The sequence below is a fragment of the Diadema antillarum genome, unplaced genomic scaffold (genome assembly GCF_040938485.1).
Source record: "Diadema antillarum isolate AM-2024a unplaced genomic scaffold, OU_Dant_1.0 seq00001055_RagTag, whole genome shotgun sequence".
NCBI classification, from domain to species: Eukaryota; Metazoa; Echinodermata; class Echinoidea; order Diadematoida; family Diadematidae; genus Diadema; species Diadema antillarum.
Window position 1 is genome coordinate 332,884 of NW_027271883.1, and position 27,171 is coordinate 360,054.

Below are 27,171 nucleotides of genomic sequence, written 5' to 3' on the forward strand. Positions count from 1 at the left end.
GTGTGTTTTTCGTTACGTGGAATCAAGACATCAACTTCTGGAACACATGGCAAGCAAAAATATTTGCGTGATTTTATTTTCGCGCTTGTTTCTGGTTGCGAGAAAATTTCTAAACCGCAAAAATTTCCAACATTATAGTATGGTATACTGTATTTTCAATGCCGATCTTTTGATCATCAAATGCTGGCAGAAAGTGAGCCCACAAAATTGCGTTTTCTACAGAAGGAAGCCCCTCAAATCTGAATGCTACAGACGCTCTTTGTACTTCAACCCAGCCATCAACTCACTCTTCATCTCACCATGCACATTTCTGGCAAGTCCCAACGAGAAGCTAGCACTGGTGGGGATGATACACGAAAACAAAAACGCTATTCTTATTAAACAATGAAACTTAAAAAGGTACAATGTATTGTTTCCACACACTGAGCTGTAAAAACAGAGGACGGGCTGTCGTCATTGATGACAACTCCACTTAATAGCAATCAGCTAAGCTCTGACCACTGACATATCTGATACAGTTCAATGTCATCTTTAATTTGTGGTGATCTTGCTACGTTTGACACAAATCTTTGATACTACATCATATATACGTGGAGCAATATGCACACTCATTGGCTGTATTTTACATCCATCATCAATGCCAACAAACTCATCATCATATCATCATCACCATCATCACCACTCCTGTCATAGTTACCACAGGCATCACCATTATTACCATCACTATATATTTTCGAATGACATCTCTGCTAAGATTCGAAATGATATCTCTGCAAAGTTTCAAAAATATGTAATTAATATTTCATAAACTTAATAATAATTTCAAAAAACGGAACAAGAATCAAGTCTGAAGGTTCCCGACAAAATGAGCAATGAATGTAATATGTAACACTTTCAACATTTCAGAATCTTCATGTATATGCACAAAAGAAAATATACCCAACATCTGTTTCACTGAAACAAACTAATGGGCCAACATAGACTGTCTGATATCTGCTTACTCTAGGAGGCATACTTCCATCCCTCTATGGCTTAGCTATCATTCGTGCAAAAAGTTCTTGCAAATGCAAACATTTGAAGCGCATTCACGTGCTATACATCGATTGTCAACGGATCACAATGCGCAGTCATCCTATAATGGTAGGTATAATTCAAACCCTGAAACGCTTGGGGTTGTGAATGATGAAAGGTCTCATGTACTGTTACCCCAAGACAGACCCTCTGTGAAGTCTGCAAGGTGGACTGTCCAAGAAACTGAGCCAGCATCTCCTCCAAGCATGCAAACGTTTTTGTGACATAATACTCGATCTCTCTTTTTGGCATTCTCCACTGCACAGCAGTGAGGAGACCTCGCAAAGTCAGATCAGCCTCAGATCAACAAAATACACGGTCTCCGTCTTACTCGGCTACCTACCAGTCACATAATATGAGGCGAGGGGGGAGGTAGTTTTCCTTTAAAAGAAGACCTACAGGAAAATCATGAGAAATTCTGCCACTTTCTCCATTTGTTGGCCTCTTTGGTGTGTATTTGACAAAGAAAAAAAAAACATTTAAGAAACACAGGATAAACAGCAATGCCCCCTTAAATTAATCACATAATCAATAACAAGAGTCAAGCTTTTTTTTTTTTTGTAAATAAGTTTCATACATAGAGTCATGAAAAATGAACATAAGTGTAGCAGTTTGACACTGCTCTCTTAAATAAGGGAAAGCGTCCTTTCATAATTCAGCAATTGCTTGTGAACAAAAAACAAACAAAAGAATGTACAGGTCGAACAAGTTCAGGTGAAAATCTTTCCTTTTCTGCTTGGTACCTAATCTACACATAAACATGAAAACGCTCCATTCTGGCGACAAACTGAAGAGTGAGCAATAGTGTCAACTACGACTACATCTCGGCATGATTGACGAAATTTGACATTGCAGTCTCTTGATTTTTTTTTCAATATTTGTCAGTTACATGTCATTTCAACATACAATGCTTTTAACACAGAGGATAAACTAAAGGTCATGATTAGTACACAGCCAAAGCTAGCTTGTCTACACTACACATAATGCTTACCCTACATCATTTGTGTACATAAAATCAAAATTAGAATCAAAATGGTTAAAATCTGCTTCCATTCACCTCCTCGCTCAGCACTAGTCTCATACGTATTTCATGTTAGTATAAAAATCAAATATTATCGCTCTAGAGTTTCTCTTCCACAATTCGACATCATATTGTTAGTTGCAGGTTTACATTCATAATAACACATGGATTTACATCAATTGAGTTTCGTTCTTTCTTGCTAAAAATTTGTACACTGTGCGAAGTACACTGTCTCGACAAGCAAATCTTCCCATTCATCTGCGAACGACCACTACGATCCCAGTCAACCCCGGCACAGTGGTCTGAACATGTTTTTGGTCATATGACGGTGTTTACAGGTTCGTCGGCGGCGAGTTGCCATGACGATCAGTCCTCAGTCTCTTCATCCGAGTCGTCCTCCTCCTCAGCCGTTGCTAGCCACGTCAGCCATTGGTTCACCTGGGGAGGGAGATAGAGGGGAGGAGGAGGAGGAGGAATAGGAGAGATGATGGAGGTTAGAATACAGCATAAGACCAATCACAGTGACTGCACGGACTCTCACAGCAAAAGGATTTTTTTTTTCTTCCTCTTGACAGTGCATTTGTCTATCTAATTGGATTGGACGCAATTGTGACTCATCGATAGTACCATTCATATCAAGTACCAACTGAGTTGGTTTGAGCACCGCAGCACTTTGTACAGAGGATGCTGTACACTACCACTAACACTAACACTAACACCTGAACAAGACCATCATACTTGCTATTTTACACACTTACACTACTACACTAGTGTACCACCCAAAAACAAGTTAAACTAGAGAAGCACTCTGAGAGCGCAGACCTCCACCAAGCAGCTCATTTCCACCACTGCTTATCATCTTCTTCTATAGAGAGCAGTGAATTCCATCTATATGTACGAATGCTGAAAGTTGCCTGATTTCCCAATATAGAAGCCTTTTGATACATCATCAACTTCCAGCTGCACGGCGCACCGCGCCCTAGCAGAAACTAGAGCATGTAATTAAGTGCCTGTATGAAAACCTCAAAAATGTGCAGCTTCAACTCCAAAGGTCATTGACCCTACCTGCCAAAATATCGAAAAATCCATCATAAAATCCACAAAAATTCCTCGCTCACTACCAAAATCAAATCATCTGTTACTTGTGTCGCTCTCAACCTTTCCTGTAAGTTTCATCCAAATCCATTCACAACTTTTTGAGTTATTTTGCACACAGACAAACCAACAAACAAACCAATGCCGACAAAAACATAACCTCCTCCCTTGGCAGAGGTCATAAAAATCAAGTGGGGATTACCTGAAAGACAGCCTCCTCTTACTGCTGGTACTACTACTATTACTACTTGAAAATAAGAAAGTGATATTAAATCAAATTAAAGGAAACCAAAACCCAAAGTGCAATGTGGTTTAAGTGAAAGCAGCAACTTTAGTGGAACACATCAGTGAAAGTTTGAGGAAAATTGGAACATCAATGCAAAAGTTATGAATTTTTTAAATTTTAGTGTTGGAACCACTGGATGAGGAGACTGCTCGAGTCTATGACATCGTGTGTGGACAACAATATGAAGAAAATATACAGAAAATTCAACATGCTTTCACTTTTCCAGCATAATGAAAGAGCACTTGACTAACCGCTTTCAGAAAGCAGGGGGAAAAATCACTACCCTTAACATATGTCAGTATCAAGTTGATGGAATGTGTAATTTCCATGAAAAATGAATTTTTGTGGAATTCTCTTCATATTTTCTTCATATTGTTGTCCACACATGACGTCATGAACTCTAGTAGTCTCCTTATCCAGTGATTACAACACCCAAACTTTAAAAATTAGTAACTTTTGCATCGATTGTCCAATTTTCCTCAAACTTTCTCTGATGTGTTCTACTAATGTTGCTGCTTTCACTCAATCCACATTGCTCTTCAAGTATTGGTTTCCTTTGGATCAAAACCAAGCGGGGATTACCTGGAAGAGAGCCTGTCCCTTTCCGGGGAACTCGTCCGTGATGTCCTCTTTCCACTTGATAAAGGCCTCTTCCTCGATCACTTCCAGGTTGTACAGGTTCACAAAGAAACGCAGCAACATGCCTGAGGGGTGGGGCAATAAGAGTCAAAGGGACGTGTTAAAGGGGCACTCTGATCTCTCCGCATTCAAATCAACTTCAATAAGTAGAGCAGAGATTACACCAAGAGACAAATGAGAAGTTTCCTACGATTTGTCTGACGATGTGACAGTTGTGAAACATGCAAGTCTCATGACCATGTAATATCAGTCATTTAATATTGCAAATCAAATGACAGGATGATATAGGGGGGGGGGGGGGAGAAGTGAAGGGAGGTGGGATATCAGAAAGAAGTGCTTAACCCATTGAGGATGGGCTGATTTTGCTACAGCACCTATTTCCCATAGACACTTGCCCTAGTATACTCGGGACTCGTCCTCAACGGGTTAAGATATATCCTTGGTTTAGATGAGATTGTAGCACTTTGTAATTTGGGCCAAGAAAAGTCGGGGTGGACTGGGAATGAGAAAAGTGGGAAAGGAAGGGGAATAGTATGCCCCCCCCCCAAAAAAAAAAGACAGAAAGAAAGAAAGAAGGATCCTGGTGTACCTTTGGGGAAGCTGAGGTTGTGGCACTGCGTCTGCAAGGCGTACAGGGCACTGAGCTGGAGGTCGATGCTCTCGTGGAAAAACTTGGTGAAGACGGGAGCAAACTTTTCCAGTAGCCCCTTCTCCTTCTCCTGGATCGGCTTCTCGGGGAGCACGGTGGGGTCGGCGCCCTCTGGGAGGCTAGTCTCGCCCACGATGTACCGGATTACACTAGGGGAGAGACAGAGAGATACAACGCATTATACAATAAGTGCACTACATCATCATCACCCTTATCATCAACATCATCATCCTCATCATCAACATCATCATCATCAACATCATCATCATCATCCTCACCCTCATCATCACCATCATCAAAATCATCATCATCATCATCATCATCATCACCCTCATCATCAACATCATCATCACCATCCACATCATCACCATCATCCTCACCCTCACATCATCACCATCACCCTCATCAACATCATCACCATCATCATCACCATCACCAACATCATCATCATCATCACCCTCTTCATCAACATCATCACCATCATCATCATCACCATCATCATCACCATCATCATCACCATCATCATCACCATCACCATCACCATCACCATCATCATCACCATCATCATCACCATCATCATCACCATCATCATCACCATCACCATCACCATCACCATCACCATCACCATCATCATCATCCAAAATGTAGGTAAATGAGCATGTGTGCAGGGAGATTAACAGCAGTGTGAGATCACTGGAAGAAACCAGTGGAATGTTTAGGGCCTGAATTGCAAGAGATTCCGCAGTGGAAGGAGTCTGCGAATACTGTCCCTCGTGTGTTTATTAGAATCAGAATTGAAAATTTGAAAATTGTGTATTCCCTGGTTTTTCCTATCCATGCCTGCCAGTGTTGAAAGTTGTTTTTTCTTCTCTTAGCAGTCCCCTTTCTATGTGTTTCATCTCAGGAGAAGTTGCCGCTCATCGGATAAAACCAGATACTCTCAATCACAAGAAATTTTGATCCTGTGTTAGTTGGTCAGAAACATTAAGTGTTTTTCGTAAACTACATTTTCCTCTCTGCTCAAATCATTGACATCCACAAACTACAATCTATACATCGATGAAGCACATACAATTATGCTATTCAAACAAAAAGCAAGAAGTATGTCCCAAATAAGTCACACACCTTCCCACACGGGGCATTTCATAAGATTATCACAACCAGCTAACTTCGATGTTTGTGACTCCGTTGTGCCCTATGTAACAATTACAATTTGACCTCTGACCCTGACTTCTTTTGTTTTCTACCTGGCCGTGAGGGCGTTGATGAATCCTTTGTCCTTTTGCAGCGTCGCCGAGACGTTGTCGCGGATCCACTTGTAGAGGGCGTTTGGGCTGGGGTCTGTCTGGAGCTGTTTGGTGACGTCGGCTTGCATACGGAGCAGCGGGAACAGGAAACTCAGGTTCTGGAATGCAAGTGAGTTAAATTACTTTGTAACTGTCCTCATAAAGGTGATATGCATGTTTTCAATCTCATGCTAAACTTTACTCCTTCCGAGTCCTGCAACTTACACGCCTTTCAATATCTTTATTTTTTCTTTGATTAGTTTTCATCAAAATCATAAACACTGCTGCGGGGCTGCCGACATTCACACATTAACTATCAAGCGGGTGTCCAAACACTTAAGAGTTACAGATATTTACATGCCAATAGAGGAAAATTCCTAATTCAGAGTGATTTTCATGTTTTCCTACCAGGACGTGAGGATATGCAGGATCAATGAAAACTGGCATCTTTGCAATAGTTGCCTTACATGACCATCGGTATACCGAACATCTAAATTGTTGTTTGAAGGAGGCGGGGGCTAAGAAGATGCTTTGTGAGTACTAATGACATCTCGTATGTGGGGAGTACAGAGCAGAGTCCCAGTGCAGTCTTCAAAATGGCCTTTTCAATCATCAAGTTACATTTGCACGTGCCCAAAACTCTATGACATCACTCTACATGAAAGCTAGTCCACAAATTATTTCTTTCTTTTATTTGGTTCTGGTTGCTTGCACAAGCATTTTAGCATATAGTCTAAATGGTCAAGATTACTTTCCTTTTTAAACAGCCATTATGTCACATAATTTAATTCACTCAACACTGACACCAATCCTGACAGAGCAAGAACAAGATGTATTCTTCGCTCATATGGTGACTAGAGCATGCTAAACCACTTATGCATCTTTTTGCTTCGATTTGTTCACTTGTTTCTCTTGTAAGTTCGTTTGCTTCCATTTCTGGCTCTTGGGAACGAGAGCTGAAGTAATTTATGATGTTATTGGGGCCAAGGGACAAGGTTAAAGGGGACCTCCGGAAGATTTTCAGACTTTTACATTTGAACAACTATAAATAAGTTATACTGAGTACAGAGTTTCAGAATTTATAGTGACTGGGATGACGAATAATAATGTTCTTCAAAATTTATACCAAAATGGAATGAACAACGATGATGACATGGCAACCTCACCATGAGAATGCATTAGTTGGGGCTCAAGGAAGCAGAACAAAAGAATGAGGTATGCATTGATTCTACACAGGGGAACTTGTTAAGCAAGCGGTATTGTAATGGAATTACACTGCTACATTTCTGAAATATGTGAGGCTATATGTCATCAACACTGTTCAGTGCAATTTGTTCAAGATTTTCAGATTATTGGTTTCTCTTCTCAAGGACCACAATAAATTCCACAAGTCTATACATGGAGCTGTTGATTTATGTACTACAAGATGTGAAATTACGAAAATTGTCTGGAATGCCCCTTTAAATCCAACGGTCAAGGTGGTCAGAGCCATACCTTCCCTTCAAGGATTTCCATCATCTTCTCCTTGTTGCGGTCACTCTCGGGCAGCATCCGCAGCATGTCCACCTTGCTGCTGTTGAAGACAGCCACCAGGGCCTCGCGGCCCCGGGCCTTGGCGATGCGCTGCAGCACCAGCAGGAAGAGCGGGTAGAAGGCCCCGTTCTCCAGGGGGCCAGCAATGTCCGCCAGCGAGACCACCTCGTCCGTCACCGCCCCGGCCGCCAGCCCCGCCGTGTGGGACTTGATGAGCGGCACCTCTGACTCCAGCTCCTTGGAGCTCTCCAAGAAGGATGAGAAAGCCTGGTGGCAGAGAGTTTGAGAGAAAAAGATATAGAATAAGGCATAGCAATAATACATCATTTGTTGAGTCTGTGCAGAAACAGCACATATTCTACTGCATTGCAAGAGCTCCTTAAAGGGGATGGCTAGTACCTGATCAGTGGGAATCAGTGGGAATGCTGAGGGATGGTTGTTCCAATTCTTGTGGGATTCATTTAAGAGTACATTATATATCTATTGTTGTGTGAAAATTATTTGCTTCAGAATGGTTTCATATTCACGTAATGTGCAGTTTAATGTTTCCAGGTTAGCGTGCCTGGTCAGTGACGGGGCATTAATCTGCACATTACTTGAAAATGAGACCGTTCTGAAGCAAATAATTTTCACACAACAACAGATACATAATGTACTATTAAATGAATCCCACAAGGATTGGAACAATCATCTCCCAGCATTCCCACTGATTCCCACTGATCAGTTACTAGCCTTCCCCTTTAATGCTTTTTGCTGCACTTTCCTAAATGACTTCAATAAATATAATTATATTCAATGAATATTACATTCATAAAACATATCAATCTACTATACCAATTTGCTCAACAGAATAAATGGACAAAAAAGAAATTAACCTTACAATAATAAAACAATCTTAAAAATGTATGAGTGTGGGGAAACAAATGCAGGAAGCCATGCTGAAAAAAAAGAAAAAAAAAAGATGTCAGACAGTGTTGGTAATGGTGCCACTGTTATAAGAGGAAAATATGAAGAGAATTTCACAAAATTTCATTTTTTCAAAAAAATGCACATTTCCTCGACATGTCACTGTGACATATATTAAGGATAACTATTATTCCCCTGCCTTCTCAAAGAGGCAAGTCAAGTGTTCTTTTAATATGCGAGAAAAGTGAATGTTGAGTTTTCTATATATTTTCTATAAATCGTTCCACACATGTGACATCACAAGCGGTAGAAGTCTTCTCATCCAGCAGTGACTGAGCAGAAACTTCAAAAATTCATAACTTTTGAATGGACTGTCCAATTTTCCTCAAACTCTCGGCAAAGCACTACTAATATTGCTCCATTCACTCAATCCAAAAATGTCTATGAAGGTGGACTTGTCCTTTATTAAGGTTGTAAGACGAGTAAATCGTGGCGAAGTCCTGTAGGTGTACGGTGGCCGTAAGTGACCCACGGGGCGTCTCACCTCCATGAAGTTGTTCCCGTTGATGGAGCCCTCCTTCTTGAGCCCAGAGAGTAGCGCGGCGGCAGCCTCCCTTTCTGCATCCGACAGCTGGATGCAGTGGGTCATGATGAAGGAGAGCAGCGCAGGGATATGTTTCTTGGGGGCCTGCAAGGCCTTGAAGGCCTGGACAGCCTGGTCACTGTCTTTGCTGGACAGGTAGGCGGTCAAGAGCTCCTCCTGCATGCATCGCAGAAGAAATAGTAACACAAGCAGGCTGGTCAGTACATAACATCCTGCTCTAACGGTCTCCAACTATATGTCTCTGTCTTATATCATAGAGCATTCTCAAGAGCATTCTCAGATTACACATGGCTTATTTCAGCACTGGACAACCACAGGCTTCACTTGTCATTCTTATTCAAGATTATACCAAAGTATGAACATCTAAATATGTGATCTAAGTCCTTACTGTCTGCTTCTGATGAAGGCACATGTACAGCTCACCAAACATTAGGAAAAGGAAAGACAGTCATATGCTACCGACACATCACATACCAGAACTCATCACTGATGCGTGCTTACCCCAGTATACATGAAATCCCTCCCGCTTTTTCTGTAATACCCCCATTCAACAGAGATTTTCTCTCATCGGTCACTCATCGCAAGGAAAGTTTGTTGCTTCCGGCCACCCACCAAAGTATATTGGATCGCAGTCTGATGAATCCGACTGCATTGGTCCACTATCAGTTGCGTGTCAAAACGTTTCACACATGATCCTCATCGGACAATCTTGACTCATTGGATTGCCGCGGGACATGTCTGACACTGACCCGATAGTCGACAAACACAAGCCAGATTCATCGGACTGTGATCCAATACACTTCGGTGGGTGGCCTGAAGCGATAGACTTGCTTCTGACGAGTGAGCATTGAGAGAAAATCTCTGTGGAATGGGGGTATAACAGAAATTACGTAGACATCTAGTTAATATCACAGGAAATTGCATTTCCTACAGCCTTTCTGCAGACAAGAGATTAAAGATTAGGACTGGCTTTGTGGAAGACCACTGTTGAAGACTGACCATCGATTTCAGCAGCTCCTCCTTAGTGGGTTGCTTTTTCTTTTCCTGTTTCTTCTCTGCCGCACCCCCTCCTGCACCGCTGCTACCACCGACCCCACTGCCACCCTGCTGCTTGACAGGCAGGCCAGGGTAGCCGGCCTGCAGGGGTGGGGGCTGGTTTATGCCCGCTGCTGGGTTCTGGGGCAGGAGGCTCTGCAGAGGGGTCATGCCCAGCGGGGGGCTGGAGCTTGGGGCATTGGACATGGCACTGGGTGGCAAGAATCGAGGTCCTTGAGGTTTGAGCATCATGTTTGAAGATGGGCGGAGGTTGATCTGTGGAACGTTTGAAAGAAGAGGAGACTGTGTTACAGGTTAATAACAATTTCATTTATTCATGCATCAATATAAATATTATTCTAATCATAGATGTCACAGGCTTCACATACAAACAAACAAACACACACCTTCCAATAGGAACTAACATTCCTTTGATTTACGAATGTTGTTACTTATGTTGGGGTTATAAATGTTCTGGCTCGGAGCTCAGACTAGATCTACTGCTGATCACAGAACAGGCGCATTATGAAAGTCTCACCTCTCCAGAATCCATTTTGTTCATCCGAGAGGGGCGCATGTCTCTGCCGTCATCCCTCTGCCTGGGCCCCCCTCCTCCTCCTCCTCCTCCTCCGCCTCCTCCATCCCGCTGCATTCCTCCACCGTCTCTTGGCATCCCACCTCCGTACATCTTCTCCCCTTGCTGCCGGTCCTGGCGCTGGCCGTACCCTCTGTCCGGCCCCCTGTTTCCCCCTCCCCCTCCTCGGTCCCGGTCCCGGTCCCGGTCTCTGTCCCTCTCCCCAGAGCCCCGGCCCCGGTACTCCTGGTTCTCCTTGTTGTAGTATTGCTTGTTCGGTTGCTTATTGTAGTTGCCTTGGTACGGTTGCTGCTGTTGCTGGGGCTGCTGTAGCGGCTGCTGCAGTTGTTGGTTGCCTCTACCCTGTTGCTGGTTCTCTCTGCCCTGTGGCTGGTACCGCTGCTGGTATTGCTGTTGTGGTTGCATGCCGTTGCCTCCATCGCGGCCGGGGCCCCGCTGGTTCTGTTGGTTGCGGTTCTGCTGGAATCGAGGTGCCTGGTAGCCTCCCTGGTGCTGATGGCCTGAAAATTGTGCATTAAAAAACCCAAACAAAGATACCATTCTCAAGGAAACAGTCCCATCTTTGCTTATTGTCATCCTCACTTTACTTTTAGCTTGAAGAGGGATTAGGGATTAGGCAAGGGAAATGTAGTTCTTATGTAGGGATAAAACATAATCGTTAGTTGCTCAGCAATTTGAAATTGGAACAGCGAACTGCTCTCGAGATAAAATCAGCATTATCAGTTGATCACATTGATATGACGAACTCCAGTTCTGGGCCCAATTTCATAAAAAGTTGATATGATAGCAAATCTTGCTGAAATGGCAACTGTCATAGTAATGACAAGAATCCAGCTTCTTAATTGGCTGTTGCTATGGGAAGTTACCATTCCAGGAAGAGTTGCAATCCTGACATATTTTATGAAATGGGGCCCTGGACATACAAGCATGATTGCACAATCAACTCTCCCTCCCCCAATGTTTTCTACTTTGGCTTTGGATACTGGTGCTGCGGTCAGTTCCAAATAAACTGAATCAACGCTTGAGGAAACAAGCAACAAGAAAGCCCTCATAAACAGAAAGAGTGCCGAAGAAAAGTACCCTGACTCTGGCGGTCCCCGCTGTCGGAGCGGTTACTGCTGCCCCGCTGCTGCTGCTGCTGCTGCTGCGGCTGGCGATGCTGCATCCTGGGACTGTAGCTCTCAAAGACGGGCGGTGGCGACAGCTCGTCACTGATCACTCCCGGGCCTGCTCCAACCCTTCCAGCTGTGGTGACCAACGAACGGACCGACAGAAACCAAAACACCACGTCAGCAAACTCGGTCCAAGAGTATTCACTATAAATGGCATCTCTTTTCTTGTCTTAGAATATAGAATTTCCTTCTCTTGCTTCATATCATATATCGCTCAGCTTTTTAGTATTCAATTTCTTTCTTTGTTATCATCTCAAAAACTGCATTTATTTTTTGTAATTGTCGTTCAGCTTTGATATTCGTATTCTCCTTAGGTTATAGTAGTACTTTGCATTTCTTTTTCTAACAAAATTGTTGGATGTTTCTGCTTCACGCCCTGCATAGCAAAGTTTCCTGTTCTACTGCTAGTTAGCACTTTCCTTTTCTTAAACAATTTTTGTACTTTATAGTCTGATGACCAATAAGACAGGCTTTCCAAATATCTTTTGACTTACTTACTGCTATTGACATTCATTTTGTCATAAGTATGGTTTCAAGAACAGTAAAGTCACAGCTCACTGATGGGGTATGACAGCATGGCTGACAGTGCAAAGATAATTCATCTTTGATCACGGCATATGACTTCTGCATATGCATAGATGCCATGAATGAAAGTGTGCATGAATGTGTGAGTAGGGGAGGGGGTAGGGGCAGGTTTTGTGTGTGGGAGTGCATGTACTCGCATGTGGATAGGTTTGTCAGAGCACCAACACACAGAACTCACACATGGTATCCTGCAGGAAGAGATCAGCCATGCCTCCTCTGGCCGCCCAGGGCGGGCCGCTGGCAAAGCCCCGCTCTCCGTTCATGCTGAAGAAATCTGGCTGGTTGAAGCGGCTCAGGGAGTGGCTGCCATGATGGTCATTCTGGGGACAAGAAGAACATGGCACAGTCACATAATTAGTCTTAGTCAAATGACACACAAACAAAAGCACACACACACACACACACACACACTTTTCCAATGCAAAACTAACCCAGCACCAAGTCAATACCCGCTTTTTGAAACTTTCCTAGCATTCTGTCGATAGTGGAATAACTAACTAATTACTATGTGGAGTGCAGTCCTCAATGGGGCTTCACTCGAATCCACACATCTGGATGTGTATGTTCAATCAGGGCTTTTTGATTCGCATAGCAGCATGGCGGCCTGCCACACGACCCGACATTACCCCCCTGCCATTTGCCCTACCTTGTCTCATCCAATACTCATAACATGAACGTGCCCATCCTGTATTCTGTGTCTGTCCCCAATCGAGAATTACGAATCTCATCCGTGAGGTAACACGACTCGAATCACTATCAATAATCTCCCTGACCTCTTGACTTGAAAATTTTGTGACCACTTCTTGATTTAAATGCATTTATCAAATACCTTTTTAAGTCCAATGCCTGCAAAGGTATGACTCTCTTCGGAAAGGGACGATTTATTTGCTTCTATTCTTTTAATACTCATCAGGCATAAGAAAACATTGATTGTTGTGGCAAATTAGTCTGGTGTCTCGAGCAGGGATGCCAACCCTGTAAACATCACTGCAGTATTCTGAGATCTAAAATCTATATTCTTGTAGTTATTATTTCTTTTATTCAATTATTATTTTTTTAAATATCAAATTCATAGTTTTGGTGAAAAAAATAATAATCTTTACATTTTGTGCCATAGATATGTGTACAGTCACAATCTGGAGAAAAGAGTATTTTCCAAGAAAAATACTGTAAAAACTCATGTATAGGGCACATTTCTTTTTAGTAATAAATGAGAGGAGCCAGGGAGAAGGAAATCGAAAGAAGGAAGTCCGCTCAGGCAAGTTGTTTCTTACACCAGCACATTGTCATCACTATCGCTAATCATTCTTTTTTTTAAAAATCAAGTCCCAAAGTCGGGGTGCGCCTTGTAAACGAGTGCGCCCTACACATGAATTTTTACAGTAATGCACAGAGTAACAGTTGCCATCTCTGTCTTAGGATGCGGGATGGAGGGCGTGGTCACCTTAGCTTCCTCCTGGTGGATCTGTCGAATGGTGCGGGGCCCGTGGTCCGTCTGGTGGCGGCGGGGCACCCACTTGTTATTCCTCAGGTCCATGCAGTCCTGGAGCATGAAGCGGATACGGGAGGGCAGCTCGATGCTCTCCGAGAAGCGGGCCATCCGCTCAAAGTATGTGTCCATCCAGGCCTGGTGGATGCAAGAGTGATAATCATAATAGTAATAATGATGATAATGATGATGAGGATGAGGATGAGGATGATGATGATGATGACGACGATGATGATGATGATAATAGTAATAGCAATAGTAATAATAATAATAATAATAACAATAATAATAATAATAACATAATAACAGTAAAAATAGTAATAATAATAACAATAATAATAATACTAATAATACTAATACTAATACTACTACTACTACTAATAATAATAATAACAACAATAACAATAATAATAATAAGATTAATAATAATAATAATAATAATAATAATAATAATAATAATAATAATAATAACAATAATAACAATAAGATTAACAACAACAACAGTACGGTTCATTGTTCATATACAGAATAACAATCCAGCAGCTCGAAGACTGATAAGGTTGCTTTCCATCGGACTCACAGAAATCACAAATGTACGTCACAGATTATATGCATGAGAATGAAATACGGCATAATGTTATAGTCAAGTTGGAAGACGAATCCAAACATTGCATTCAATGCAAGAAAGAGTGGAGAAAGTAGAGTATATTGAAAACGCGTCTGCAGCTGCTAAACAGCGCCCTCTTTATGTGTGGGTTGGAGATAAAGAGGGAAAAGGAATAAGAAAGAGCAAGTAAGGAGGATAAAGAGAAAACAGAAACAGAAAGAGTGGAGGGAAGAATTAAGGGAGAGAGTGAGAGAGAATAGAGAAAAGTGTGAGCTTCTTGTTCCCCACCCAGCCTTCAGAGGCCAACCAACACTTAAATATGCAGCACATCGTAGATGGTAACATTCATATCAAAGGACAAGTCTACCTTCATATACATAAGGATTGAGAGAATGCAGCAATATTAGTAGAACACATCAGTGAAAGTTTGAGGAAAATTGGACAATCCGTTCAAAAGTTACGAATATTCTAAGTATCTGCGCAGTAACTGCTGGAAGAGAAGACTACTACAGTGTATGATGTCACATGCGTACAACTATATAAGGAAAATAAAAAGAGAATTTCATAAAACTTTACTTTTTGAATAAAGTGCACAGTTCTTTGACTTGCTACTGACGTATGTTAAGGGTAATATCATTCCCCCTGCCTTCTGAAAGAGAGAAGTTGAATGTTCTTTTGTTATGCCAGAAAAATGGAAATACAGTAAACCTCGCATGAGTCGAAGCTCTCGGGACTGACAAAAATCCGTCGACTTAAGTGAACTTCGACTCTCGTGAGAGTCGATTTTTTTTCGACTCACAGTTATGTACGTATATTATAGTACATTTGCATGCATGTCTGTGTGTGTGTGCGCGCGTGTGTGTGTGTGTGTTTGCATTCAAATTTGTCTGTTCTTGAAGATAATGTTCTTATTTTGTTCTAAATTGAACATGGAATTTGTATCAATACTAGTAGTGAGAACGTCTGCGCTAATGTGGCAATGTGCGTGTGCTATGTCTATGGTGAAACATACCAACGGTAGGTAGCCATCTCTGTCATTCTACCCTGAGACAAACACTCTCCCAGACCCATCCCACCTCCATTGAACAAAACTATACAGCCAGCCAGGCACGCACAAACAAGCTCCGCCCACTTGGCCTGTCACTAAAATATTGAAGCAGCGATTGGTTGACCAAGGAGTTTTGGCTTGACATGGATAAAGTATGGATGTGCTGTGTGTATGGATAAAGTATAAATTATGGATCGATGTGCTGTGTGTATATATGTATACGTGTGTATGTATTCGACATGCGTGCAGAGCGGTACGGTGAGTGTGCATGCTTACCTGCAGCAGGCCAGGGACGGGGTTCTGCGACATGCCGATTTTTTTGTTCTCCTCTAAATGTATTATGAGAATGCCAGACAAATCTTCTTCGGCTCAAGTGACGTAAATTACATGTATTTTGTACAAAAGGGACTGAATGTTTTACTAAGTACTTCGACACAGCCGAAATTCGACTCTCGTACTTCGGCTTATCCAAATATTTGTTAGAGAAAATACATAGGGAAAAATCGGGACTTTTTATTTTGCTTCGAGTTAAGTGATTTTCGACTCACTCGACGTCGACTAATCCGAGGTTTACTGTATGTTGAATTTTCCTTATTCTTTCTTTATATCGTTGTACTCATGTGACATCACAAGCTATACTAGTCTTTTCATCCAGCTGTGACTGAGCAGAAACTTCAACAATTCATAACTTTTTAACGGATTGTCCGATTTTGCTCAAACTCTCACTGATGTGTTCTACTAATATTGCTGCATTCACTCAACCCACATGTCTATGAAGGTGAACTTGTCCTTTAATGACTGTACAGCCTTATTATGAATCACAGAACAGTATGCTTTCTGCAGTGTACGAGGTAAATTTATCAATAATACCATTGTGACTTTGTTCTATTGGAATTCAATTCTGACAACTGTGTTGAAAAATTAAAACTTCTTTTTTTTTTCAGCCTTGAAACACAAGACACTAGCTCATTAAACATGTTTTAATTTTTCCATTAGAGAAGAAAGTACCCAGCTACAAGAAAGCACTAATATGTAAAATCATAAAAGCACCAATATTTCGACATGATGCTTGAAGTCACTTAGTCTCCGATTCCTATTTTTTTTTCTATATTGTAGGAACATGTGATGCTGCAACTGTACAAGATATGCAAGATCAAATTGGCAATAGCATCAACTGTGCAAAGACCTTGTGATGATGTAACAGTATGAATCATTTCAGGAAACTCAAATTGCAATGGCACAAAGTGCATTGAGACCATACTGTGTCACTGGATTTTGTATTTAAAAAAAAAAAAAAAAATCCCGTAACACAGTGTAACTGTGCAGGATCATTTCTGGGAAAATTCAACTTGGCAACAGCGCCAAGAGTGTGCAGGTGCAAAGGAACATGTGGCATAACAACTGTACGAGATCATTTAGCAACTACTAAACTGGCAATGGTGCGAGGAGTGTGCAGAACATACCCGGGCCTTGTCATGATCGAGTTGTCGGCCCACAGTAGTGATTATCTTACAGAGGCACTCCAGGTCCTCGGCCTTTTCGCGCAGACTCTCCCGACTCTTCTTCTCCAGGAGCTAGAGGAGGCAAAAAGCAAGAAGGCGGCAGAGTATTAGAAGTGAAGGTGGTAGGAAACACACCACACACCCACATACATGTGCATCTTAACCCTAACAGGGCCGCCCCCCCCCCTTGACGTTTCGCGCTATAATTCTGTGACGCGAGACGGCCTCGTTGCAAGGCTTCTTGACTTTCTTTGTTCCAGTCTCGCGCAATTTTTTGAGACCAAATTTGCAAAGTCCATGCATACGTTGTCGAAGCCACGCCCATTTTTGTAATGGGATGTCACCCCATAACGAGCACAATTTTGGGATTTTGTGTACATTTCCTATGGAAAACAGTGCTCTGTCATGGAAGTCATAAAAACCTGATTATTTTAAGAATTGATTACTTTAATTGATTAATTTTATGCTAATTATGGTAGAAAAGTAGTCAGTTACAATTCCCAATAAAAAGCAAAGAAAAAACAAATGTCAAAAAACAAAGAAATACATAAGAAATTAAAAAAAAACAATAAAATACACAAGAATTGAAATGACCATTGGAAGTTTTTATGATATATATACAATTGTTGAATATGCTAAAAACAGATATATACAAACCAAAAAGTAGACTCTCAATGCTTTTAATCAGGCCAAAATATGATCTTGGGCTTAAATTGCATAATTAATTAATTCAAATTAGAAATTGATTGTTTCAACAAATCTTTTCAACAAATCTTTCAAGTTTTTAGCATAGCCAAAACAGCCTGGCCTGATTAGGGTTAACACCACTTACAAACTTCATTCTGTGGTGGTGATGGTGTACAAAGAGCATGGGAAGGTGGTAAAGGAAGCACACTTTACCTGTTTGATACACCTGTGTAGGATAGACTCGTGCAGCATCTCCAGCTTACCAAGCTCACCTGCAGAAAAAAACAGAACAAAAAACTTCTAAGAATGCTACAAGCATGTAAATACAACATTGCACAAAAGTATGGAAGAATAAAAGAATCAGATATCGACAATGCCCCCTCTCTTGTTAAAGACGATGTTGGCGAAAGCGATAACGAATATAATCTCAACAAGAGACCCGCGGGTCTAGCGCTCACCTGAGTATCGCAAGTTCACCTTTCACGCAGTCACTAATCTAAATTATTCACAGCTCTACCAAAATTTGACGAGGCATTCTCAAGTGGAAGATGAAAATGTACAATAAGGGCCCAATTTTTTCAAGATTCCTTAATTTGGGGGAATTGGGGCCCCCTGGGGCCCTCTGGGTGGGGCATGGTGCCCAGTTTGATAAATTGAGATCCTGACCACCTAGGGATGCTACCTGCCAAGTTTGACAAAAATCCATCATGAGGTTTTCAGGAAGAAGATGAAAATGTACAATTCAGGCCTCCATTTGGACCCTTCCAACCACCCCCCCCCCCACCCCCAAGAGGGGCACCCCTGGATCTCCTATGAACAAACTTGAAACTACAGTCATTACTGTACTCACTCATAGTATTATCTCAGCTCTATAACTTCTGATTCTAGAGAAGATTTTTAAAGATTCCTTCATTTGGGGGGTTTGGGCCCCCTGGGGGCCCCCTGGGCGGGGCATGGTGCCCATTTTAACAAATTGAGATCCTAACCCCCTAGGGATGCTACCTGCCAAGTTTGGTGAAAATGGGTCATGGGGTTCTCAAGAAGAAGATAAAAATGTACAATTTAGGCCCCATTAGGACCCCTCCTCACCCCCCCCCCCCCCCCCCCCCTGGGTCCAAAGGGGGGCACCCCTGATTCTGCCATGAACAAACTTGAAACTACAGTCATCAATGTGCTAACTCATAGTATTAACCTAGCTCTATCACTTCTGGTTCTAGAGAAGAAGATTTTTGCGGATTCCTTAATTTTGGGGGGTTTGGGCCCCCTGGGGGCCCCCTGGGTGGGTCATGGTGCCCATTTTAACAAATGGAGTTCCTAACCCCCTAGGGATGCTACCTGCCAAGTTTGGTGAAAATGGGTCATGGAGTTCTCAAGAAGAAGATGAAAATGTACAATTTAGGCCCCATTAGAACCCTTCCCCACCCCCCTCCCCTGGGTCCCAAGGGGGGCACCCCTGATTCTGCCATGAACAAACTTGAAACTACAGTCATCAATGTACTAACTCATATTATTAACTTAGCTCTATCACTTCTGGTTCTAGAGAAGAAGATTTTTACAGATTCCTTAATTTTTGGGGGTTTGGGCCCCCCTGGGGGCCCCCTGGGTGGGGCATGGTGCCCATTTTAACAAATTGAGTTCCTAACCCCCTAGGGATGCTACCTGCCAAGTTTGATGAAAATCGGTCTTGGGGTTCTCAAGAAGAAGATAAAAATGTACAATTTAGGCCCCATTAGGACCCCTCCTCACCCCCCCCCCCCCCTGGGTCCAAAGGGGGGCACCCCTGATTCTGCCATGAACAAACTTGAAACTACAGTCATCAATGTGCTAACTCATAGTATTAACCTAGCTCTATCACTTCTGGTTCTAGAGAAGAAGATTTTTGCGGATTCCTTAATTTTGGGGGGTTTGGGCCCCCTGGGGGCCCCCTGGGTGGGTCATGGTGCCCATTTTAACAAATGGAGTTCCTAACCCCCTAGGGATGCTACTTGCCAAGTTTGGTGAAAATGGGTCATGGAGTTCTCAAGAAGAAGATGAAAATGTACAATTTAGGCCCCATTAGAACCCTTCCCCACCCCCCTCCCCTGGGTCCCAAGGGGGGCACCCCTGACTCTGCCATGAACAAACTTGAAACTACAGTCATCAATGTACTAACTCATATTATTAACTTAGCTCTATCACTTCTGGTTCTAGAGAAGAAGATTTTTACAGATTCCTTAATTTTGGGGGGTTTGGGCCCCCCTGGGGGCCCCCTGGGTGGGGCATGGTGCCCATTTTAACAAATTGAGTTCCTAACCCCCTAGGGATGCTACCTGCCAAGTTTGATGAAAATCGGTCTTGGGGTTTTCAAGAAGAAGATGAAAATGTAAAAAGTTTACGCACGACGCACGACGGACGACGCACGACGGACGACGGACGACGGACGACGGACGACGGACGACGCACGACGCACGACGGACGCCGGACGAAGGGCGATCGCAATAGCTCACTTGAGCCTTTGGCTCAGGTGAGCTAAAAAGACAATAACATACTCAGAGCAGTACACATGGTCATAATGATGCTGGACAACATGGCAATGATCTAATAAAGTTTAAAATCACTAGACAATCATAGTAAGAATACTGTCAACAATTAAGCATTGTCGCAACATGAAAACATACCTCTTAAAGGATGCAAGACACCAAATATGTTTACATGCTTTTTCTTGTTTATCATTGCAACATCATATTACCAATAATATATAGAAAGATGACAACCCCCTCCCCTAAAAAAAGAAAGAAAGAAAAAAAAAAAAAAACTGTACCGTAGTGAATAGTTAACACTATTGTAATGTGTTTAGCCATTACTCATTCCATAGCTTCAGTCTCTAGCAAGGAAAGGAGCTCATATAACAAATGACACGCAACCTACTTGATAAAACAAATAATGCACAACCTACACAAGAGCACACTCACCAATAAACTGGATGTTTCCAAGCATCTTGAGCTTGGCCAGGTTACGTTGGTCCTCCTCATCTTGCGTGAGGGCGCCATTCTGTTTGTCGAAAGCTGCAAGCCAAACATAACAGTTTCCAATAAGTTCCCTCTTCTGTGTATTTGTACAGAGGCAACAGACATAATTTCTAAGCAAACACTTTGGGGCCTTGTCACTTAAGCTTGCAGCAAAAATTCCATGTCATAGCCCCCCCCCTAAAAAAACAAAACAAAACAAAACTCATATTGACGTTAAAGGAAGCAATGTACACTCTACTTAGATATGGACAGGGCTCCTGCACTTTCTATAAAAGAACAAAAGTTCAATAATTTTTCAATATCAACCTAGAAGACCATGATATTTCCTTTTTTTCCAAGTATTTCCACAACTACTACAGGATGCAGCATCAAGAACAACAAAATGAAACAAAGGGGCAAAATGTAATCATATATATACTTCCTGACTTCTCCACACCTCTTTCATTTCATTTTTTAATGTCTTTTCCAGGGTTTTCTACACCAAGAACAACATATCCATCTACAAGATTGGTTTAGAAGTGACAGATATTCAACCATAATAGTCCATATCCACTGACGGAACTCTACATTGTTGACACTCACCAGCAAACGCTCTGGATCGGTTTTCAAATTCGTCCTGACACTTGCTGATGAGCAAGCGCCGAAAGGTCTGTGTGGAATAAAAAGAGCGAGAGAGAGAGAGAGAAATGTCTCATAATATATTACATTGACAATTTTTCTTGCATAACATAATTACTGTACACGCCAAATATTTTGTGAGGTTGTTAATGTCATGAATTTCTAGAGGATAATCGTATTCACAAATTTAAAAACACATGAAAACATTAACTCTTATCCGGACATGAACATGACGGAAGTGCATTCATTTCTCCATTCAGTACTGTACTCCACAAATGCGAACCTAACCACTCGTGAAATTGTTGAGAATTCCGATTAGACTCGCTAAATATAAGGTGTACCGAGTATGTACTGTGAGTTTTGTATGCCTGTGGCGGCAACCTTACATGAGCTCCTTACCCTAACCTACCTAAAGTAGTATAAAACAATGACAAATGACAGCCTTTTGATCTCATCTGAAAGATAGTAAACTTCTTAGTTGAAAAAAAAGAGAGGAATATCAAACCTTGTCTGTAATGGTAGCTTCAAGATTTTAGTAACAAGCATTTTTCTCAGTCAGGTCACAGGTAGACTTTAACTAGAAATAATGCTTTGATGATAAGTAACTACTGGCCTACAACTTCACAACAGGAAAGCTTTCAGGTACGTTATGTTTGTCACTTATACTGCCTTGCCAAACACAAAATTAATGAGTATCGCTCGGAAACCTGTACCTTGAGGTCACAATGTGAGCAAAGTTTTGCTGTTGACCACTTAACTGTAACGTAGTTCTCTCAACAAGGCAAAAAAAAAAAGAGAGAGAGAGAGAAAATGCTGTTAATGTGAACATTTTTTTACAAGTACAATGTAGGCATTCGTGCTCAGCCGGTTGAAGTACATTCTGCATGTTTTTATTCCACAGAATCAAAGTATACCTGAAATTGCATTACATATAACTAGCAAACAATCTATGCGATTTTATTTTTTGTGATAGTCTCATGTCGCACAAAATGTGCAAAAATGACCACTTTTACACTAACTACAGATAGGACAATCAGTAGCTTGTCAGGTAAGTCAAGACCACACTCACTTTCACACTTGAACCCGAAGGTTCGAAGTTGGGGGCGTTTTCGTCTAGTCGCTTACATAGCTGCGCGTACATAGAACTGTACTTCGGTTCTTCAAGAGCTTTTTCAAACACCTAGACGATGAGGGAAGGAAAAAAAGAGAAAATACAATTGCACTGTCGTGTAACATGACAATATCACATGGCAAACCGAAGGGCCTGCAATTTGCATGTCATACATGGAAAAGTGTCACACAAGTTGAATTACTAGACACCATTTTTCCATTACCCCAAGCTTGTAGAAGGTAAGTTGACCTTTCTTCACAGAGTAAAGATTTTCCCATATTTTGGTAGAGATTAAGGATGTGGTGAAATTCCACACTGGATACTCCACAGCATCATAACCATGGTATTAATGAGCACTGAATACAACTGGCAAATAAAATTTCCATACATTTGTTCTGCAAAACACTCCATTAAGAGCCTGTAATAGGTTCTCTCATTTATGATGCAACATATGTGATCATGATGGTCTTGATCACACCCGACTTCATTAAGTATACCGAATAATAAAGGATTACTGGTTGCAATGTACATCACGCCCTTAGAATAAGCTGTTAGAACATAAGATAAAATATCACAATTTCTCTTCCTTTCTTTTTATAAGAATTCTGTAAATGTATACCAGTGATTAGAATAGTAGAATTTTACCTGCAAGCACAATACAGGCAAAGCAGTTATGGTTTGATTTGAACGATAAGCAAAGCCGTTTAGACAACTTAACTTCTGTTTCTTCATAAGGAGGGCTTCCATGACCATGATCAGACTTACACCATTAAGTCCTAAAACACATTTATGCTACTTGGTGGTGCATCTTTTCATTACGAAGTACTACTATAGATTCATTGTTAGTGTCTCACAAGGCAGTGTGAAAATTCTTTTCCTTTAAACCCACAGTTGTTCATATACTGTAAAACGAGGAATGTTTGCGTGCATTTTAATTTTGCAAATTTCGTGAGCGCCAACATTCGCAAAATTCAATTGCACATGACGGTTCTTGCCTACACAACATGCATTGGATGCCAGTGGCAATTCGCAAAAATTTCATGCCGCGAGAAAGGCCATCGGCTCCACTTCGCGAAATTTTCATGCAGCGAATATATTATGTTTTACAGTATAATTGTTAATGGTGCAGAATTTCCAAAAACACCTCTGAAATGTTGAACGTTACCAGCGATTCTTACAATGGCAACACAAGTCCAGAGAGTAAAAGTTTTGTTTCTTCAATTGGCAAATTTTGCTCATTCCTTTCCGATTCTGTTGAATACTCGCTGTATTTGAACCAGTTCAATCTAATCATTACCCAAGGCAAGACAAGCAGTGAAAGTCAGAGGTGCCAATTTGCTGATTTGTGTGATCAGGGACCTGTTTCATAAAGAGTTGCCATTGATCTTAAACTCGATTTATTAAGCGTAACTCAGTGAATCAAGTGTAAGGTCAATACTGACAGTAAGTCATGTTTCATATAGAAACACTTGATTTCAAGAAATATCAAGTGTAACTTTCAGTAGATTGAGCGTTACTTGCCATCATTCGCAGAGTTGTTTATGAAACGTAATTCACCATTGATCACAACTTACGCTCAATCTTTACGAAACAGGCCCCGATCTGATTGAGGCTGACTTACCAGTAAGATGATGCCTTTGAGGATGACTATTGAATTGATGCCTACATTGAGAAGTTCCAAGCAGAGTTTGTCAAACTTTTCAGGGGTGAGTTTGTTAAGGATACTGAAAAAGAAATGAAAACAGGGCACACAAAAGTTTGGTGAATGCCTAGGTACAGCTCTGAGGTGCTTAGCCCTCTGAAGAATTGTCCCTTGATATATTTCTAACAGCGTGTACTTTGAGGCATTAAAGCAATCACACTGTACAAGTTCAGAGTGCAATCAATGCCATTACCTGTTAACAGTGGCTTTAACAAAAAGACTTCATGCAATCATACAGAGCATCGGTAGAATATATTTCCTGAAACTGAGACACAAAATAAGAATGTTCAAATGCAATGATAGAGTATCAAATACAATATAATGTTTTTATGTATCAGTGCTATTTGTAAAAATCACACATACATGTATACAAAGTAGAAGAGGTGACAATGCCCACTCATTTTCAAAAGTCTTCCATTGAACCTTACACACAATTTTTCCCATCTTAAAACAAAACCAGAAAGGAAAATTTGAATCTTCTGCATCAAATTAGTGCTGTGTTCTAATATCCTTTTAATAATCTTCACAGAAACTGATAAAAAAAGGAGAAAATTTGTCACACACAGAACATGGTCCTTGTGTGAAATACACTGTTGAGAAAAGAATTGTACTTTTGGTTGAATTTCAGAGTTAGAGGTGGTAGGCAAAAGAGGCTCGGTCCTTACCCACGGACACGCCTGAAGACCACGTCTTGCTGATCACGAGAGCCCGATTCATCACGTCTGACGGTGCTCGGCGGCACCCAGCGAGTCACTTTTCTCACAGATGGTTCATTCTTGGGGTAATTGCTGCATGAAAATGGAAACGGCAACATGGTTCAATATATCAAAAGAGGAGAGAGGATTGTTGGCTAGGAAGGTGATTCTCTGGGTTGGACAGTCCATGCTTTGGTTGGGCTAGCGAGTAGGTTGCAGCCCAAGTTTTCAGCTTCATTTCTTTTAAAACTAGTGAAGCCTCATTGCCATGGAACACTGTACATATCTGTACATGTCGTATACTTTCAAGAAAAGCTCTAGGTAAATGCCACGATGTTACATTTCATTTCACAATAAAATTTTTCAGTACCATATATTTCTTCTTCCTTGTTTTCCTTTAATGTCAAATACAGTGTACACATCACAAGAGGGTTAAAGGGGTTTATTTAACCAAATCTGACGTTTTCATCGAGTATGTATTGCTGAGGGTAATGTGAGCACAAACTGGTTGAAATTGTTACAAGGTACATTGTACACGACAATCAATGCAGTGCAATGTGTAGGACACATATCATTATCTATTCCTTTACAAGACAATGGGTGGCTTACTCTGAAACTACGTTGTATAATGTGCCTGCCTACTTATGCACAATGGTCCCACTCAACACTGTACAGCTCGAGGCAGGACAACAATGTGTCCTGATAACAGGCCATTTCCTATACAGGAAACGGAGTGGAAAGTGTCAATAATGACACAGACACAAGTCTCAGTGAAGACACTCTCCCTCTCCTATACAGGCAAAATCACCCAAGAAAAAAAAAAATCCATGGGATATCACTATCACACAAGGGCACAGAATTTGCATAACTGCCCTTTGTAATGCTGTTGCAGTACCAGTACAGATACACTGTACACACCAGGGAAGCCTTATCTTATCTCTGCTATAAAATACATTTACACCAGCTGAAAAACAAAAAAGGACTAAACAGGGCATATTACCAGTACTTTCACACCAGGGGGGAGAATAATGCATTTGCTGACGGGAATATTGTTGAGGTACAAGTACAACATGAGGGACATTATAACCCTAAAAGGCTCTCTCTCTCTCTTTGCTTTAAAACAACCAAAACCACAAGAATGATTATGGGGCATCCGCACATCGAGGTCACGGAGTTTGAATTTGCCTTTGGTAATGCTGCTGAGGTACTAAGTAAGGAGGTATACATTGTACAAGGAAGTAGAGAAATCTAGAGGGAGATAGAGATAAAGCCATCAACAGGCAAACTATTACTGGTATGACATCAAAAGCTGAGGAGGGTTGAGGGCACCCTGGTTTCCTCAAAGTCAGAGAAACAGAGAGAAACATACAAAGAGACAGAAACAGAGAGATGGAGTAATGGATAAGGCTACAGCTGTGAGAGAAAAAAAAAAGGAAATGTAGGACGGCAAAAAAAATAATGTCTAGATAATAAAGCATTCATTGGTTCCATGATATTTGCTCATGCGATCGTTACTCCCATGAAACATCTGCATGCAAAGCCAAATATACATTTTTACCCACAAATATAACAATAGTGCTAATCCTAATCCTCACATCATGCTAAACCTAAAACCCAATCCCACCCCTAACCCTAACCCTAAGTCCTTTAAGAAAATAAGACGGAAACAAGTGTCGCAGAAGCAAATGTTGTGTCATAAAAACATCAGAAGTAGAAAAGAACAAGTCTTTGGTTTAATTGGTGATGCTCTACACAGTACTGTAAGTAATAGTCAAAGGCAGATAGAAAGTCACAGACAGATTTTTAAAAAAATGAAACACAAGAAACAAGAAAAGAAAATGAGAAAGGAAACTGCACATTGTAAGTTGAGTGGGACTTTACATGTAAAACACAGCTTTGGTACGGTTTTACATGTATGCTGCTCTATAATACAAGTAAGGACAGAGAAAAGAGAGAGGGAGAGAGAACGTACAAAACAACTATAGAGAATATAAAAAGTAAAGAGAAAGGAAAAAGAAGATGGAAAACTTGACATCAGAAGCAGAAGGCGATGGGACGATCTTCAAAAATGTTTGAACGTACCTTTGGTAAGTTTGTTGTGGTGTCTCTTGCGTCCTGCCAAGAGGAAGAGCTCGAGAAGCACCACTTCTTGGTGCCGGGCCTTCCACCTTGCCCAGTTTGTCGTGGACAGCCTCTCGAAAGACAAAGTGTGGGTGCTCCTGCCTTG

General features: G+C 41.4%; 1 protein-coding gene across 1 annotated transcript; it reads right to left on the bottom strand.

The window, feature by feature from the left end:
- On the bottom strand, positions 1 to 27,171 carry LOC139743183 (eukaryotic translation initiation factor 4 gamma 2-like). The gene is made up of 19 exons (XM_071653686.1): positions 27,027 to 27,171; positions 24,915 to 25,037; positions 24,169 to 24,271; positions 22,506 to 22,616; positions 21,401 to 21,467; positions 20,762 to 20,854; positions 18,024 to 18,082; positions 17,085 to 17,195; positions 13,922 to 14,104; positions 12,656 to 12,797; positions 11,801 to 11,965; positions 10,664 to 11,220; positions 10,090 to 10,401; positions 9,031 to 9,246; positions 7,542 to 7,847; positions 6,009 to 6,166; positions 4,702 to 4,910; positions 4,056 to 4,177; positions 1 to 2,530 (listed from the first exon to the last, which is right to left on the bottom strand). The coding sequence occupies exons 4-19, from the start codon at positions 22,575 to 22,577 to the stop codon at positions 2,459 to 2,461; spliced, it is 2,844 nt and encodes a 947-aa protein (XP_071509787.1). The 5' UTR covers positions 22,578 to 22,616; positions 24,169 to 24,271; positions 24,915 to 25,037; positions 27,027 to 27,171; the 3' UTR covers positions 1 to 2,458.